The 16,450-nt window shown below is 46.5% G+C and overlaps 1 protein-coding gene across 1 annotated transcript in view; it reads left to right on the top strand.

Annotated features, from left to right (window-relative positions):
* The window catches only part of GPR89B (G protein-coupled receptor 89B), a 42,024-nt gene that overhangs the window by 20,215 nt on the left and 5,359 nt on the right, over positions 1 to 16,450 (top strand). Inside the window, exons 8-11 of the mRNA XM_075909471.1 lie at positions 3,682 to 3,791; positions 4,593 to 4,681; positions 7,404 to 7,496; positions 7,871 to 7,966. Coding sequence (XP_075765586.1) covers positions 3,682 to 3,791; positions 4,593 to 4,681; positions 7,404 to 7,496; positions 7,871 to 7,966 — 388 coding nt within the window. The remainder of the gene's footprint in view (positions 1 to 3,681; positions 3,792 to 4,592; positions 4,682 to 7,403; positions 7,497 to 7,870; positions 7,967 to 16,450) is intronic.

The raw sequence follows: 16,450 nt of genomic DNA on the forward strand, positions 1-16,450 counted from the left end.
GGCTGCATTTCACTTTAGCACAGTATAGCATCTAGACACTAAAGAAATTGGAGATTATTTGGGATTAAATGTGTTGTACACCTGTCAATGTTAGAGGTGAGTGGAAGAGAGCTTGATGAAAACACCCTGATTGTTCTTTCTTAGGGGCATTGTCCTGCTCTAATTGACACTGATGAGGCCCCAGCTGGAGTATTATGTCCAGTTCTGGTTACCACACATTAGGAAAGATGTGTATAAATTAGAGAGAGTCCAAAGGAGAGCAGAAAAAAAGAAAAGATTTATAAAAAAGTATGAGGGCCAGGTTAAAAATCTGGATATGCTTAGTCTTAAGTAAAGATGACCAAGCTGGGGACATAAGTCTTCAGCAACGTTGAGGACTGTTATAAAGAAGATAGCAAGCAATTGTTCTCCATGTCCATTGAAGGAACAGGGTTAATGTTCAGCAAGGGAGATATAAGTTAAATATTAGGAAAAACTTTCTTACTTTAAGGGTAGTTAAACTCTGGAAAAGGCTTCCAAGGGAACAAGAAAAATTGGACAAATGCATGTTAGGGGTTGTCTAAGTCAGTGGTCTCCAACCTTTTTACACCCAAGATCACTTTTTAAATCTCAGAACAGGTGAAGATCTACCGCCCCGCCCCATCCTTGAAGCCCCGCCCCTTCCTTGAAGCCCCACCCTCTCTATTCTCCTCCTGTCCATCACTTGCTATCCCCAGCCCTTACTTACACACTCTGATAAACAGTTTATTTTTAAATTATGAGATACATACAATTAAAATCACGTGTTTATAGTTATGAAATAAATGGTCTGTTTTTTATTCATGCTATTTAAATCTAAAATGAAGCATTTATAATTATACATTTTGTGGGCACAGAGTACTGCGGCTGGGGGTAGGGGAGAGGGAACAGGAGGGCAGAGGACAGAGTTCTGCAGCAGGGGACAGAGTGCCAGTGGGGACAGGTTTCTGCAGCTGGAGACAGGGTGCCAGTGGGGATGGGAATGGGGACAGAGTTCTGTAACTGGGGACAGGGGAGTGGAGACAGAGTTCGGGGAGTAGGGACAGGAATGGGAACAGAGTTCTGTGGCTGGGGCCAGGGGAGTGGGGACGGGAGTGGGGACAGCGTTGTGTAGCTGAGGACAGGGGAGTGGGGACAGCGTTCTGTGGCTCGGGAGTGGGGTGCCAGTGGGGGCAGAGAGTCCCCTTCATCTCCCTCGTCCCAGCATTCTCCTCTTGCCCCACCCCCCAGGAAAACCAGTGCGTGCCTGCCCAGGGGGCCGACCCCCCCCACCCGCGCAGGGAAGCCCCGCGCACGCGCCTGCCCCGGGGCCAACCTCCCCCCCCCCCCCGCGTGCCGGGAAATCCCCTGCGCGCCTCCCGCGGGGCTGACTCACCCGTCCTGTGCGGTGCAGGGGGCCGGCAGAGCAGCTAGTGCACTTCTGGAATTGCCGGAAGTGGCGCTAAGCTGCGGGACTTCTGAAGCCGACACTACCTCCGTTTTCTCTTGAGGTAGGTAGTGGGGCTTCTGAGGGGTGGGAGGGAAATGGGGGCGGGGCGGACAGGATGCCTCGCGAGCGACTGGTCAAGGCCTCGAGATCGACCAGTAGCTCGCGATCGACCCGTTGGTGACCACAGGTCTAAGTTTTACTTGGTGCTGCCTCAGCACAAAGGCTGGGCTTGATGACTTTTCAGGTCCTTTCCAGCCATATATTTTTGTGATAGGGAGGAATTAGATAGTTATAAGTTCTCTGTTTTTGGAGAACTTCTCCTCTGTGCTGTGCTAGGTGTCATAAGGCTCCATATTTTGAGTTGGGAGGGTGGGCTGCTTTAGCTTAATAATTATCAAGCCCTTAAAAAGGGCATGATGCCAAATGTGGCAGTACTGGCTGCGGATACAAAAAAGGGGACCAGTAAACACAGTGGAATCATAGATTGCATCGGCAGTGCTAAGAATAGGTTTCAACTTAAGTCTGGATAAGTGGTTCTCACATTTCAGTGTAGCAAAATGTTGAAGTAATGAGGGTGGGTGACAGCAGTGATTATAGGGATTATGTTGTAGTCTAAATAGGAGCATGAAGCACAGTATACAGCAGCTGATTTTGTATTTGATCCAGTTCTTGAAGTCTTGTATAGATGGGCTAGACTAGAGCAGGGCTACTCAACTTTGGAAGCCCCAGGTGCCACAATGATACTCACAGCACATGCTGAGGGCCTCAACTTAAGTATATTTGCATGTATATGCAACTAAATATGCAAGTATATGCAAATAGCTTCTTTCACATAAAGCACCTCCTTCCTGGGGCTAGAAAAGCCGACATCCTGTTCCCATCTGTTCCAGCCAGCCCATCCACATGTGTTTTTCAGTGCTCACTCCACCTGGGAGATGCCTTGCCGTTGTGGAGTGTGTTCCCAGTAGAGGCCATGTTCAAGGAACCACTTGTTGAGCCCCACATAAACACAAACCGGATCACAGGCTGCAAACAAATGGGCAGTGGGTCGCATGTTGAGTAGCCCTGGTCTACAGCATTAAACAGTCTAGTCCTATAATGGCTTTATATGATTCTGCTTTATGAAAGCTTGTCTCACAGCCCAGTAATGATATTCAGTCCAGTCCTTATAGCTCTGGGGAGAAGACAGTTATATAGTGACTGAGGTTCCATGGAAAAGAGGCATTTGATCGGTTGTGGGGTCACGGAAAGTCACATGATCTGGAAGAAGACATGGAAAGCTGACAAGTCACATGATTGAGACACCATTTGAATCTTTATTTTTAATTGGTGTGAAATCCATTCTGTGTTGTTGAAATATGAATAGCTTGGCAGCTTGTTTAATTAGGTTTGGATTTCGTTCCTGAGCTGAGTGACATGTCTGTTTTGGAGCAGGATTGGTGGTTGGGTGGATGATTGGGACGTCTCTCTGCCCTGAGTAAGTTTTACAAATGGCTGCAGCAGAATGCATCTTATTCTGCGAGTCAGAGGTGACAGTAAGTTGGAACACCCCCATGCACTGCTCTGGCAAGAAAGAGCCATCTGGGTGGGGCACTCGCTGCAGGAGGAGGCATGGCATGCTCCCAGCTGAGCTCCAGTGGCTTTCTACTAAACTGCAGGCAGTCAGACAGCTTAAAGGGGCTGTCTGGAAACCTATTCTTCCACTGGTCTGGGCCTGCTCAAGCCCCAGCTCCCAAGAACACCATTTAGGGAGTGCAGGGGAGGCTGAAACCCACTCCCACCGAGAGTCATACAGGAATGTTGCTTGCTGTTCCTCTTCCCATCTGGGAGAAAGAAGAAAGCACACAGCATGCCTGCATTCCTCTCACTCCTGGCTGGGGAGTGAAGGGGGCAGAGGAGTGAATGACCCATGCTGTGAGATTCCCTCTCGCTCCCCAAGAGTGAAAGAGAATAACAAGCAGCATCCTGGTATGAATCTTCAGCCCCCCTAAATAACACCCTTGCCCCTCTACACTGCCCTGACTCCTGCACCTCCCAACACTTGACCTGAGGCTCCCACACTCCATTCCACCTTTAATATTTCTTACAGGTGCTGTTGTATCGCAACCCCCCCCCCATCTCATGTTCTGAGCATCCCCCCCCCCACTGGGGTGTGTGCACGCAATACAACGGTACCTGTAAGAAATTTCAATTGCTTTCACCTCTGCTGAGAACTGAATCTTTTCTCTTTTCAGGATGGCAATGGCCCACAGGATCATGTTTCAAAGAGGGGAAGTGCACAACAAACCCACTGGCTTCTGGGGAATGATAAAAAGTGTTACATCATCGGCCCCTGGCAGTGAAAGTATCCTTTCTCATGTCCATGTGGCTCCAGGCTATTTCCTGCTGAGAAGAAATGGTATTTAATTAGGAAAAAGGATGGGGAGGCCAGTTGTTAAGCATGAATATATCACATAGCTCATCACAAAGCAAAGGAACATTTTCTGCCCCAAAGTGCTCACAGTAGAGCACAACAAAAATATTGAACATCTGCTCAGGTAAGGGTTGGTGTAGAGAGAGGGTTGATGAGAACAGGGTAGAAAGAAATCCTCTTGAGTTTTGGGTGGATTTGGCAAACAGTGGGAATTACAGAAACCTATTGCTAACCTATCTATGCTGAGCTTTCAGATTCAAATCTCCCAAACTGCTTCAGGGGGGCAGGGAATGTTGCTTAGAGCCATATGGGTAAGGTCCTGGGCCATCAGAAAGGTGTATAAGGGTATTGGATGGTGTGGAAGTATATTCAAATGAATTGGTAACCAGTCTGTAACTCTCAGCAGAAGTCCTGTAGATGATGATGGAGGGCCAGTTGCACAAGGAAGATTTAGTGGAGATTAAAGAATGGAGATGTTATAAAACAAAGCAGTTTTTTTAGAGACTTGGTAGTGTGTATTCATTTGATTGTTATACAGAGAACAGTTATCTTTCCCTGCTGAAGGGAGTATGCTACCCAGTGTGGTTATAATGGAGTGCTTTGAAATGTATCACATGAGGGGGTTTGGTTCAATTTAAACTGAAGTTGTGTCTGTGTAGGGAGCCCCAGAATGGAGGAACCTCAGGATGTTTGTTTTGCAGGATTCTACCCTTGACTCTTTTGGTTTCCCAGATCTATCCCTTATCCAGCAAGAAGTGGATGCATTGGAAGAGTTGAGTCGGCAGCTTTTCCTGGAAACTGCTGACCTGCATGCAACCAAGGTACAGCTCAAAGCGCCAGTACAGATGTCTGATGGACAGATTGATAGTCTGGGAGAGGATGAATCAGAGTAGGCCAAACATAAAAACGACCATACTGGGTCAGACCAAACATCCATCTAGCCCAGTATTATGTCTTCCCACAGTGGCCAATGCCCAGACACCCCAAAGGGAGTGAGCAGAACAGGAAGTCATCAAGTTATCTCTCTTCTGTTATCCATTTCTAGCCCCTGACAAACACAGGCTAGGGACACCATTCCTACCCATGCTGGCTAATAAATACCGATGGACCTACCTCCATGAATTTATCTAGTTCTTTTTTGAACCCTGCTAAAGTCCTGGTCTTCACAACCTCCTCTGGCAAGGAGTTCTGCAGGTTGACTGTATGCTGTGTGAAGAAAAACTTCCTTTTGTTTGTTTTAAACCTGCTACCTATTAATGTCATTTGGTGACCCCTCGTTCTTATGTTATGGGAACAAGTAAATAACTTTTCCTTATTTACTTTCTCCATATATGTCATGATTTTAGAGACCTCTATCATGTCTTCCCCCTTAGTCTTCTCTTTTCTAAGCTGAGAAGTCCCAGTCCTTTTAATGTTTCTTTATATGGTGCCTGTTCCAAACCCCTAATCTTTTTTGTTGCCCTTTTCTGAACCTTTTAAAATGCTAATATATCTTTTTTTGAGATGAGGCGACCACATCTGTACACAATATTCAAGATGTGGGTGTACCATGGTTTTATATAGAGACAATATCTTATTGTCTATCCCTTTTTTAATGATTCCTAGCATTCTGTTTGCTTTTTTTTGACCTCTGCTGCACATTGAGTGGAAGTTTTCAGAGAAGTAATTTTAAAGCCATTCAGCTGTTGTCAACAAAAACAGCAGCTGGTTTCTCAGATTTAACACAATACAGGCAGTCCCCGGGTTACGTACAAGATAGGGACTGTAGGTTTGTTCTTAAGTTGAATCTGTATGTAAGTCGGAACTGGCATCCAGATTCAGCCGCTGAATCTGGACACCAGTTCTGACTTACATACAGCTTCAACTTAAGAACCCCAGGCTCCCCAAGTCAGCTGCTGCTGAAACTGATCAGCAGCTGATTCCAGGAAGCCCGGGGCAGAGCAACTCTGCCTCGGGCTTCCTGTAGTCAGCCGCTGGTCAGTTTCAGCAGCGGCTAACTTGGGGACGCCTGGGGCAGAGCAGCTCGGGTGCTGCTGGGTTGGTCCAGTAGCGCCAAGGAGCGGTGCTGTGGGACCAACCGGCAGTGCCCCACCTGCTCTACCACAGGCCCCGGGCTTTGCTCCACATCTCCCTGGTCTGCTGAGGGGGGCACTGGCTGCGTCCCCCCCCCCCAGCAGACCAAAGAGACGCGGAGCAAAGTGGTGGAGGACCCGGGCCGGACCCGCTGCGCTTCCAGATCAGCTGGAAGCGCCGCGTTCCGGCCCGGGTCCTGCGCTGCTTTGCTCAGCGTCTCCCTGGTCTGCAGAGCAGGGAGATGCTGAACAAAGCGGCGGAGGACCCGGGGCCGGACCTGCGGCCGCTTCCAGATCAGCTGGAAGCGCCGAGTCCAGCCGGGTCCTCCGCGGCTTTGCTCAGCGTCTCCCTGCTCTGCAGACCAGGGAGACGCTGAGCAAAGCGGCGCAGGACCCGGGCCGGAACGCGGCGCTTCCAGCTGATCTGGAAGCGCAGCGGGTCCGGCCCGGGTCCTCCGCCACTTTGCTCCCCGTCTCCCTGGTCTGCTGGCTCCCGCAGCAGACCAGGGAGACGGGGAACAGCTTTTCTCGCCCCGGAGGAGGCGGGCGGCGGGACCAGGCGTCCTGCCGTTCCAGTCCTCTGGGGCGAGAAAATCCCCGTTCGTATCTGCGGATCCGACATAAGTCGGATCCGCGTAACTCGTGGACTGCCTGTATTGGGAGAGTTTGTTTCTTAGATATTTAAGGTCAGATAGCAAACACTTTTCCCCAGTTCAGATGTGCAGTGGTACATGTACCTTGTCTCGGGCCAGAAATCCCTAACTGTTTTGGGAGAGGGGAGTGAGTAACCTAAGGGCCTCTGCTCAGTTCCCTTGTTAATAAGGCCCTAAGCTAGTCTTTTCTTCTGTGGATTGGCCTCACAATGTACTGAGGTGATGAGTTCTTATGTTCTATAAAAGTTCATATATTTTTAATACACATCAATGCTAAAATGTAAGGATGTGGCATTCGGATGTAAGAGTGTAACTGTTCAAATGGATTAGTTTCTATTATGCTGGCTCCCGGCCCTGCTCCTGGGGAGCTGGCTGGCACCCCACGCTGCGGGCTATGCAGTATAAACTTTATATTGCAGAGCCTGCAGCATGTGTAACCACAAAGATTTTTAATGGTTATGTGGTTACCTTTTTAACCATTTTTTTTAACATCTCTAATGTGGCATGGCTTTATAGAGACAAGGTATTTTCTTTCCAGATCTTTATTAGCTATGACACCATGGCACTTAATTAGTCACTGCTTCAATTTCCCCATTATAATAAGAGGAGCTACAGTTACAGTCTCACACATGGGACTTGAGGTAAATTTATAAATGTAAAGTGTTTGTAAATACTTGAGTGGCAAGAGCTGTAGAAGGACAAAGTCATTGCTGTTTTTACTGGTAATTGCTAAAACGTATACATTTGAATTTTATTTAAACCTGAAAATATTAAACGTGTGGATTGTTTTTTTTTTTTTTTTTTCGATTCCCTTTCAGGAGAGAATAGAATACTCCAAAACTTTCCAGGGGAAATACTTTAATTTCCTGGGTTACTTTTTCTCCATCTATTGTGTCTGGAAAATCTTCATGGTAAGTAAATATTGTATATTGTTGTCTATAAACATTTTGCTTGGAGGCTTCCACCTTGTTTAGATTGTGTTTGACACACATGGATAGTGAGACTTTATACACAGATTCTTGCCTGCTCCTGAAGAGTATTCTTCCAGATTGCTTTCAAATGTCCTGCTCCTGGAAATAAGTCTTTGAACGAAATTGACATCTCTTTGGGATAACTCTGTTTTTTACTGCATTGTGTGCTTTCATATAATTTGTAAACTGTCAATTAACTCTATGGGACTGTTCTATGATGAAATACAGAACAAAGGCCATGTATGTGTGTCATAGATACAGTTGTGCTGTGTATCACATTCCTTAGTGCTGATGCACTGCTCTCTCTCCTGTAGGCAACCATTAATATCGTATTTGATCGAGTTGGGAAGACTGATCCAGTCACAAGAGGAATTGAGATCACTGTAAATTATCTGGGAATCCAGTTTGATGTGAGAACCATTTAAAACCCCACTTCCATCAGTAATTTCTATTTTTATCTATTACTAACTGAACTGATATTGTGGGAGCAGCTGGTGGGATTATCAGTGCTGTGAGAAGGTTCTTAGATTTCTCCATCAGTTTCTAATGTGGGAAATACAATGTGGACAAAATAGAGTGAACAATATCACTGATTTAGATGAGAGAGTACACTTGAAGTTTGTGGATGACATCAAGCTGGGAGGGGTTGTAAGTGGGAGGATAGGGTTAAAATTCAGAATTATCTGGAGAAACTGGAGAGAAAGTTGGAAATAATTTGAATGAAATTCAGTAAGAACAAATGCAAAGTACTCTAGGAAGAAACAAATACAAAATGGGAAATGACTGCCTATGAAGTAGTACTGCAGAAAGGAATCTGGGAGTCCTAGTGAATCACAAGCTAATATGAGTCAGCCGTATAACACTTGCAAAAAAGTGAACACCATTCTGGGATGTATTTGCAGAAGTGTAAGCAAAACATGGAAAGAAATTCTTCCATTACATTCCATGCTGATAAGGCCACAGCTGGGCTATTGTGTTCAATTCTGAGTGCCACATTACAGGAATATGTGGACAAATTGGCAAAAGTACAGAGAAGAGCAACAAAGATGATTAAAGGTCTAGAAACTTGATGTGTGAGGGAAGATTGAAAAAAAATTGTTGTTTAGTCTGGAAAAGAGAAAATCGAGAGGGGACATGTTAACTCTTTTCAAGTATTTAAAGGTTATAACAAGGAAGAGGGAGAAACATTTGTTCTTTACCTCTGAGGATAGAACAAGAAGCAATAGGCATAATTTGCAGCAAGGGAGGTTTAAGTTGTTCATCTCAGGGTAGTTAAGCACTGGAGTAAATTGCTAAGGGAGATTTTGGAATCTCCATCATTGGAGATTTTTAGGAGTAGGTTAGACAACACCTGTCAGTCTAGATAATATTTAGTCTTGTCATGGGTGTAGAAGAGGACTGGATTAGATATCCTCTCAAGGTCCCTTCCAGTCCTGTGATTCTATGATTAACGTTGTTAGCACATTAGCAAATGTAATGGACACTCCATTCGCTGTAAACTTATGACTTGTCTGTGCAAGTATCTTTTATGATATCCCAAGTCTACACCTATCCCCTTTCTAGAGATGGATATAATGCAGCATTATCCTCTGGGTATCACCTCAAGAAAGCACATCATTTTAACCATGTTTCTAGTTAAGTTAATGCTGGAGGAAATCTACTGTCCACAGAACAGAGCTAGCACATGCTAGTAGCGCTCTCTGCTGCATTCCCTGTCTTAGAGGAAGGAGAGGGTCTTTTGAGCTTTAATGTCTGAGCTTCATAAGGTGTGAGCATTCCATTCGCCCCATCTTAATGGAGTTATTACCATATGTGGTGGTTTATAACACTGAAGTAGAAATTCATGGTTTGAGCAGAGAACTGGAAGTCAGGAGAGTTGGATTTTTGTTTGTGACTTTGCCATTGACTTGTGTCCTTGGAGAGATTGCTTAACCCTTATAAGCCTCAGTTTTCCCATCTGTAAATTTATAATACCACCTGTTTTATGGAATGTAGAGACTTCATTAACTGTTTACAGAGCACTTGAATGGAAGGCACTGTAGAAGTTACTGTCCTTGACATGTCAAAATGTGAAGGGGCACAGTGAGCAATGTGTGTGTTTGAATTTACAGCTCATGTGAATAGTTGTCTGAGGACTTAAATTAGCATTTGCTAATAAGGATGGACAAATATACTCAGCTGTGAATGAGATAAATAGTCTCTGAGCTGCGGAATTTACTGTCCATGTTAGTGTATTCATTGGATAGACAATATTTACAACGAGCATTCTGTATAAATAGTAATGTGTGTACTTGCAGTTTCTATACTAGTTTTTTTTCTTGTAAATTCTCTTGTGCCATAAAAATAATTACACATGCAAAACTACACTAAAAGGTCATGTTTTAGGGTGCGAAAGCACACAAAAGTTAGGAAATGCCAGCATTAAGGTTGTCTCTGCTGACTTAATTCAGCTTCCTTGTGCATGTGCATTCTGGTACAGTTTGTAATTATATGATCATATTCTATTTTCTCCTCTCTTTTTTTTCCCTGTCCTGGTACAGTCTCTCCCCATTCCTCCCTCAGGCTTCCTGGACCAGCTTGGGGAGGAGAAAAGAGGAATAATTGAGAGCCCAATAGAGACAGGCTCCCTGATCTCAGTTTAGGAGCCTGAACTGCAAGGCAATTTAAATCACCAAGTGGAAAGTCTCTATTTTAATAATTAATTTTTAATCATCTTTTCCATTTGTGCTTCAGCTATTTTCTAAAGGAAGGTAATTCTCATTGGGTGATATAATCATTAAATGTAGATTTACAACTAAATATATCCCTATATATAACACTAGTTTTGATGTACCTTTTTGCTACCTAGGAAGGTTACAATACTACTACATATATATTTATTTAAGCAATTACATAGCTTAATAGTTTTAGATTCTTATTAATTCTATATTTTAGTATGCTAAAATGGTGAACGATATATTACTTGTTTACTATATATTTAACTTTTTGCTCAATCATTTGTATCAAGCTGTATTAGGATGCAACTGGAATTTATTTAAATACACAAAACAGCATATGATATGTATATTAACAAAACAATCTTAAATATTTTGTATATATAAATGTCTCTTACCAAAATACTTCCCATTTACAACAAATAAATTTTAGAAGGCTAGGCCTTAATGCAGTGTGTATTAAATTCAGATTTTATTTGAATCAGGTTTATTTTAAAAAGAAAAACTTATTAGACTTTAAACAATTAAAAAAAATCTGTTTTAAATAAAAATAATTGATTTTCATCTACCCACCCGGCACAACCTCAGCAGCTCAAGAGCTTCAGTTGCAGGCAAAGTCCTGCTGAACTATGGCTGGAGCATTTTCAATAAGAATTTACTAGGCAGGGAACATAATGGCATTCTAGCAAGTTTCCACCAATCTTTGTAACCTGCAGTTTTCCACAGGTTTATGTAACTTGGACACATTTGGGCGGATTTTCACAAGGATGTCAAAAGGCACGTTCTGGACCACAACGATCACTCCTTCCTAAATTACTTCTGCGTATTGGGGCTCTACTGCTTTTCAAATAAAGGTCCCAAGAATTTTTAATTTTTTTTTAAAACAATGTATTTTCCCCCATCCTTTTTCTTGGTTGAATTGTTTGGACTGAAAGTTTTTGGATTTTTGAGGTAGACACCTTCCATGGAAACTTTAGCCCAAATAATTACAATTTGACAAAGTTATAACAAATTTCTTATAATGAAATATGTTGGTCAACTTTAATAAATGGGGCTACCATCCCCTCCTAAAATAATAATTCCCTCTGTTTGCTGCAGTCTTATACCATCTACCCAGAAGAGGGCAGTGGTTCACCTCTTTATTGTGAGCAAATGGAAACGCTGGCAGTTACCTTTCTATACCATATAATATGTGTTCTTCTGTATTTACTTGATAAATATTCATATCTGAACGCCCAGTTCTTCATTGAATGCTTGTTCATGTCGATTCCAATTTAGGTGTATGTGCACCGCGTGCACAAATGTCGGAAACTTTTCCCATAGCAGTTCCTATTGGGTCACTTTTGGAGACCCCTAGAGTGGCGTGACTATATCGGCACATATATAACACTGCCAACCCTATGCTCCCTTAGTTCCTTCTTACCATCCGTGGCGATGTTGGAACTGTAGTTGACGTTTGCTTAGCAAATGCCTAGTCCCTAGTAGTAGCTCTCGTTTTCCTAGTCTTCAGCTTGGTTTTATGATAAGGATCTTCAAGCAAATAAAAGAACAGTGAGCAAGTTCCTAAGTGTTAGCCCCCTGAGGTGCCGGGGCATGCCTAACACCCTAGGCTTTAAAGCATGCGCAGATTGTAAGTGCCATATGCCCAACAGCACTCCACAGGATGTGTGCCTTTGCTGTTTGGGTGAAGAACACCATACTGAGAAGTGCAGAATCTGCAGAAGTTTCAAGCCCTGCACCAGAAAGGACAGGAAGCATTGGCTCCAACAGCTCCTGATGGAAGCAGTGCTAAAACCCCCTCAGACTGAAAAATCAGTCCTGGGAGCCAGCTTGGTGTGCAGCATCCCAGCCTTCATGAGAGACGTGGCACAGAAGCCGGGCATGGCTGAAGATTCTTGGTGCCGGGGATCCCCAGCACCAAAAACAACAGTGCCAAGTCATAAATCCACCTTGCCAGCACTACGGGGCAGGAGAGAGGACAGAGGCAGGTCCCCCCACAGGCTCCGGCAAAGACAGGACCATGTCTAGAGGACATCCCTGGTGCAGGAGGTCCAGGACTTGCCATTGGCTCTGACTCCAGGGTTGTCGAGTCCAGCACATGGCCACCCCCGAGGGTATGTCTACACTACAAAGTTAATTTGAACTAATGGACGTTAGTTCGAATTAACTTTGATAGGCGCTACACAAGTGCTCCGCTAGTTCGAACTTAATTCGAACTAGCGGAGTGCTTAGTTCGAACTAGGTAAACCTCATTCTACAAGGACTAAGCCTAGTTCGAACTTACTAGTTCGAATTAAGGGGTGTGTAGCCCCTTAATTCGAACTAGTGGGAGGCTAGCCCTCCCCAGCTTTCCCTGGTGGCCACTCTGGCCAACACCAGGGGGAAACTATTGCCCCTCTCCCGGCCCTGGCCCCTTTAAAGGGGCACGGGCTGGCTACGGTGCCCGTGCCAGGTGCAAGCCTGCCAGCACCCAGCTAGCAGACCCTGCACCTGGCACGGCTCGAGCCAGCCACCCGATGCCCCCCAGCCCTCCCCCTCTTCCTGGGACCGGGCTGGCGGTTCCCGGGAGCTTGCCCGGGACCGCAAGAGGCGGGCACCCGCCTGGTCTAGTGCGGACATCGTGGACCTTGTCCACGACCTCCGCACTAGGCACAGGAAAGTGGCCGTCTAGGGCAGGAGAGCTGCCAGCCTGGCCACCCAGGAGCAGGTGTGCATGAAAATCAAGGTGGTCCACTGAGACCCCCGATCCTGAGCCCTGAGCTTACAATGGCCGTACTGGGTCAGACCAAAGGTCCAGCTAGTCCAGTAGCCTGTCTGCCGACAGCGGCCAACCCTAGGGACCCTGGAGGGGATGGACCGAAGACAGTGACCAAGCCATTTGTCTCGTGCCATCCCTCTCCAGCCTTCAACAAACTTTGGGCAGGGACACCACTCCTACCCCCTGGCTAATAGCACTCCATGGACCCAACCTCCATGACTTTATCTCACTTCTCTTTAAACTCTGTTCTAGTTGTAGCCTTCACAGCCTCCTGCAGCAAGGAGTTCCACAGGTTGACTCTTTGCTTTGTGAAGAACAACTTTCTGTTACTAGTTTGAAGCCTGCTACCCATTCCTTTTCTTTGGTGTCCTCTAGTCCTTCTATTATGGGAACTAATGAAGAACTTTTCTGTATGCACCCTCTCCACACCACTCATGCTTTTATAGACCTCTATCATATCCCCCCTCCGTCTCCTCTTTTCTAAGCTGAAAAGTCCCAGTCTCTTTAGCCTCTCTTCATATGGGACCTGTTCCAAACCCCTCATCATTGTAGTTGCCCTCCCCTCTCCCACCCTCTCTCTTCCCCTCTCCCACCTCCTTTTCCCAGTCCCCCCCAGTTTTGTTCAATAAAGAGAGATTCTGTTTTTGAACACAAGTGTCCTTTATTTTGTACATCAGGAAGGGGGGCTAGGGAGGGGTAAGTGGAAGGAGGTGAGGGAGGAATGGGGTATGAGCCCCTGATGGGGAGGACTGGGCTGGCTCTGCGGGCTTCTGGGGGTGGAAGCTCTCCTGCAGCCCCCTAATTGCCCCCTCTCCCCAGATGGCAGCCTGCGGCAAGTGCAGCTGGTCTGATGGCCGAGTGCTGTGATGTGCCCAGTGTGGGTACTCCAGGCAATCCAAGCCGGGACTGCTTTGCAAGCAGGGCACCCCTGAGAACTGTCTGTCCGGGGTGGGGGTCGAGTCCCTTTAAGCACAGCCCTCGGCTAGCCTGAGACAGCATCTCCACGCTCTAAGTCCTCATCTGATGCCCTGCCGGCACTGCTTCCGGCCATCCTTAACCCTGGCTAAGGGTCCACTTAATGTGGACATGCTAGTTCGAATTAGCAAAACGCTAATTCGAACTAGTTTTTTAGTCTGGATGCGTTAGTTTGAATTAGCTTAGTTCAAATTAACTAATTCGAACTAAGTTAGTTCAAATTAGCACTGTAGTGTAGACATACCCTGAGAGACATGAGCCCGGTGCAGGTCTTAAACTCCTCTTCAGTGCCGGACACTTTCGAAGTGGCCAGAGACCTGATATAAATCTCAAGAGGCCAAGGTGTCCACGGTGAGAGACAAAACTCCTAGTACTTCAGGGACTGCACCATTCAAGGGGAAAGCCTGCTATGCTCCATCAACCAGAGTCCACTGAGAGGTCCTGGGAGGGCTTTTCTTCCTCCGAGGGTCCTCCATTGCTGGCGCAATGTTCCCTGCCGCCGGCACGACGAGAGAGTCTGGTACCGAATACTAGACTGGCATTCGGCGCAGAGCTCGGTCTCCAGGTTAAGGTCACAATCTAGGAGCTTGAGATGCTGCTCCCCTTCCAAGCTTCCTCCGTATCAGTCGGGATCCCAGACACGGTCCTGTAACTCGGCATCGGCACCACCACGGTCGTCCCAGTTGGGATTGGAGTCAGATGAAGTGTCGTGCAGGTCTTGGCGCAGCTGCTCTTGGTGCAGTGCAAGGGACCAGCCAGTACAATGGCAACAGCATTGGCCGCCACCAGCACAATGGTTCTTCTGGACCCCCGGGCATACCATCAGTACCAGGGCGCTCCTTGCTTATTGGTGTTCATGAGTTGCAGATCCCATTCCCCTCAGGACGCCATCTGTGGAGTCCTGCCCACCTCGAGGGGACAGCCCACCTCCTGAGGCTAGAGAACAGCCACCAGGGAAAGGACATTGAGTGGATCTCGAAGACAGAGTCCAGGCACCGGTGGAAGACAGTGCCCTGGCCCAGCCCTATTCATCGTCCTCCCCAGATGAAGCAGTGGCAGGCATCTCCATGTCAGGGTCCCCGCCTGAGGGCCACAGAGCATATCAAGAGTTACTGCTGAGGGTAGCACAGAACATGAACCTCCTGTTGGAGGAGATACAGGAACTCGAGGATCCAGTGTTAGACATCCTCTCGCATGAGGGGCCATCCAGGGTGGCTCTGCCAATCATAAAGACAATACAGTTGAATTACATGATCCTGTAACAGACCCCATCCTCTATTCCTCCGGCTGCTAAGGGTGTTGAGAGGAGGTACTTTATCCCACTCAAAGGTTATGAGTTGTCATACTCCCACCCTCACTTCTTATCGATAGGGGTTTCAGCAGTCAACAAGAGGGACAGACAAGCGCAGCAGGCCTTGGCCCCCAAGTCAAAGGAGGCCAAAAGAACCGACCTGTTCGGAAGGAAGGTCTACTCAACAGGGGAGCTACAGCTGACGATCACTAATCAACAAGCGATCCTTAGCAGGTATAGCTTCAAGTCATGGGACGCCCTAGCAAAGTTTAGAGAGAGGCTGTCCCACAACGATAGGCAGGAGTTCAGTGCCTTGTTAGAGGAGAGCTGCGCAGTGGTTAGAACCTCTCAAGGCAGCCCTAAACACTGCGGACTCAGTGGCATGAACCCTCTCAACGGGAGCAGCCATGTGCCTGTCTGCATAGCTCCAGACATCAGGCCTCCGCCCCTCCCTTCCCCGGGGTCCAGTCTACATTGCAGGACCTACCATTTGAAGATAGTAGCCTGTTCTCAGACTGACAATAAACTACACTCCCTCAAGGACTCCAGGTTAACCATGAAGTCTCTGGGGTTTTATTCAGGTTGCTTCTTCATCTCAAAAGCAAAGGGCAGCCTAAGGCCTATCCTAGATCTAAGGAACTCAACCGATATATGTGAAAAATGAAGTTCAGGATGGTCACCCTAGCCATTATAATTCCCTGTCTGGATCCGGGAGACTGGTTCACTGCCCTTGACATGAAGGAGGCATATTTCAGTCCTTCTTTGTCACAGGCATTACCTCAAGTTCACATTAGTGGGGGAACACTACCAATTTTGCGGTACTATCTTTTGGCCTTTCCTCAGCACCACGAGTGTTCACCAAACGTATGGCAGTTGTAGCAGCCTTCCTTCAAAAGGAAGCCTTCCTTCTTTTACCTAAACAACTGGCTGATAAAGGCCTGCTCCAGACCTCAACTCATGACTTACATAGACCTCACCCTAGAGCTCTTTGAAGCACTGGGTATCCTCAACAAGGAGAAGTCAGTGTCGACCCCTGTGCAGAGGATAGAGTTTATAGGGGCAACCTTGGACATGTTGCAAGGGAAGGCTCTGCTGCCGGAGTCCATGGCCCAGAGCCTTAGGGACCTTATAGACTCCCTCATGTGGTATCTTATCA

Source organism: Pelodiscus sinensis, chromosome 1 (genome assembly GCF_049634645.1).
Source record: "Pelodiscus sinensis isolate JC-2024 chromosome 1, ASM4963464v1, whole genome shotgun sequence".
NCBI lineage: Eukaryota > Metazoa > Chordata > Testudines > Trionychidae > Pelodiscus > Pelodiscus sinensis.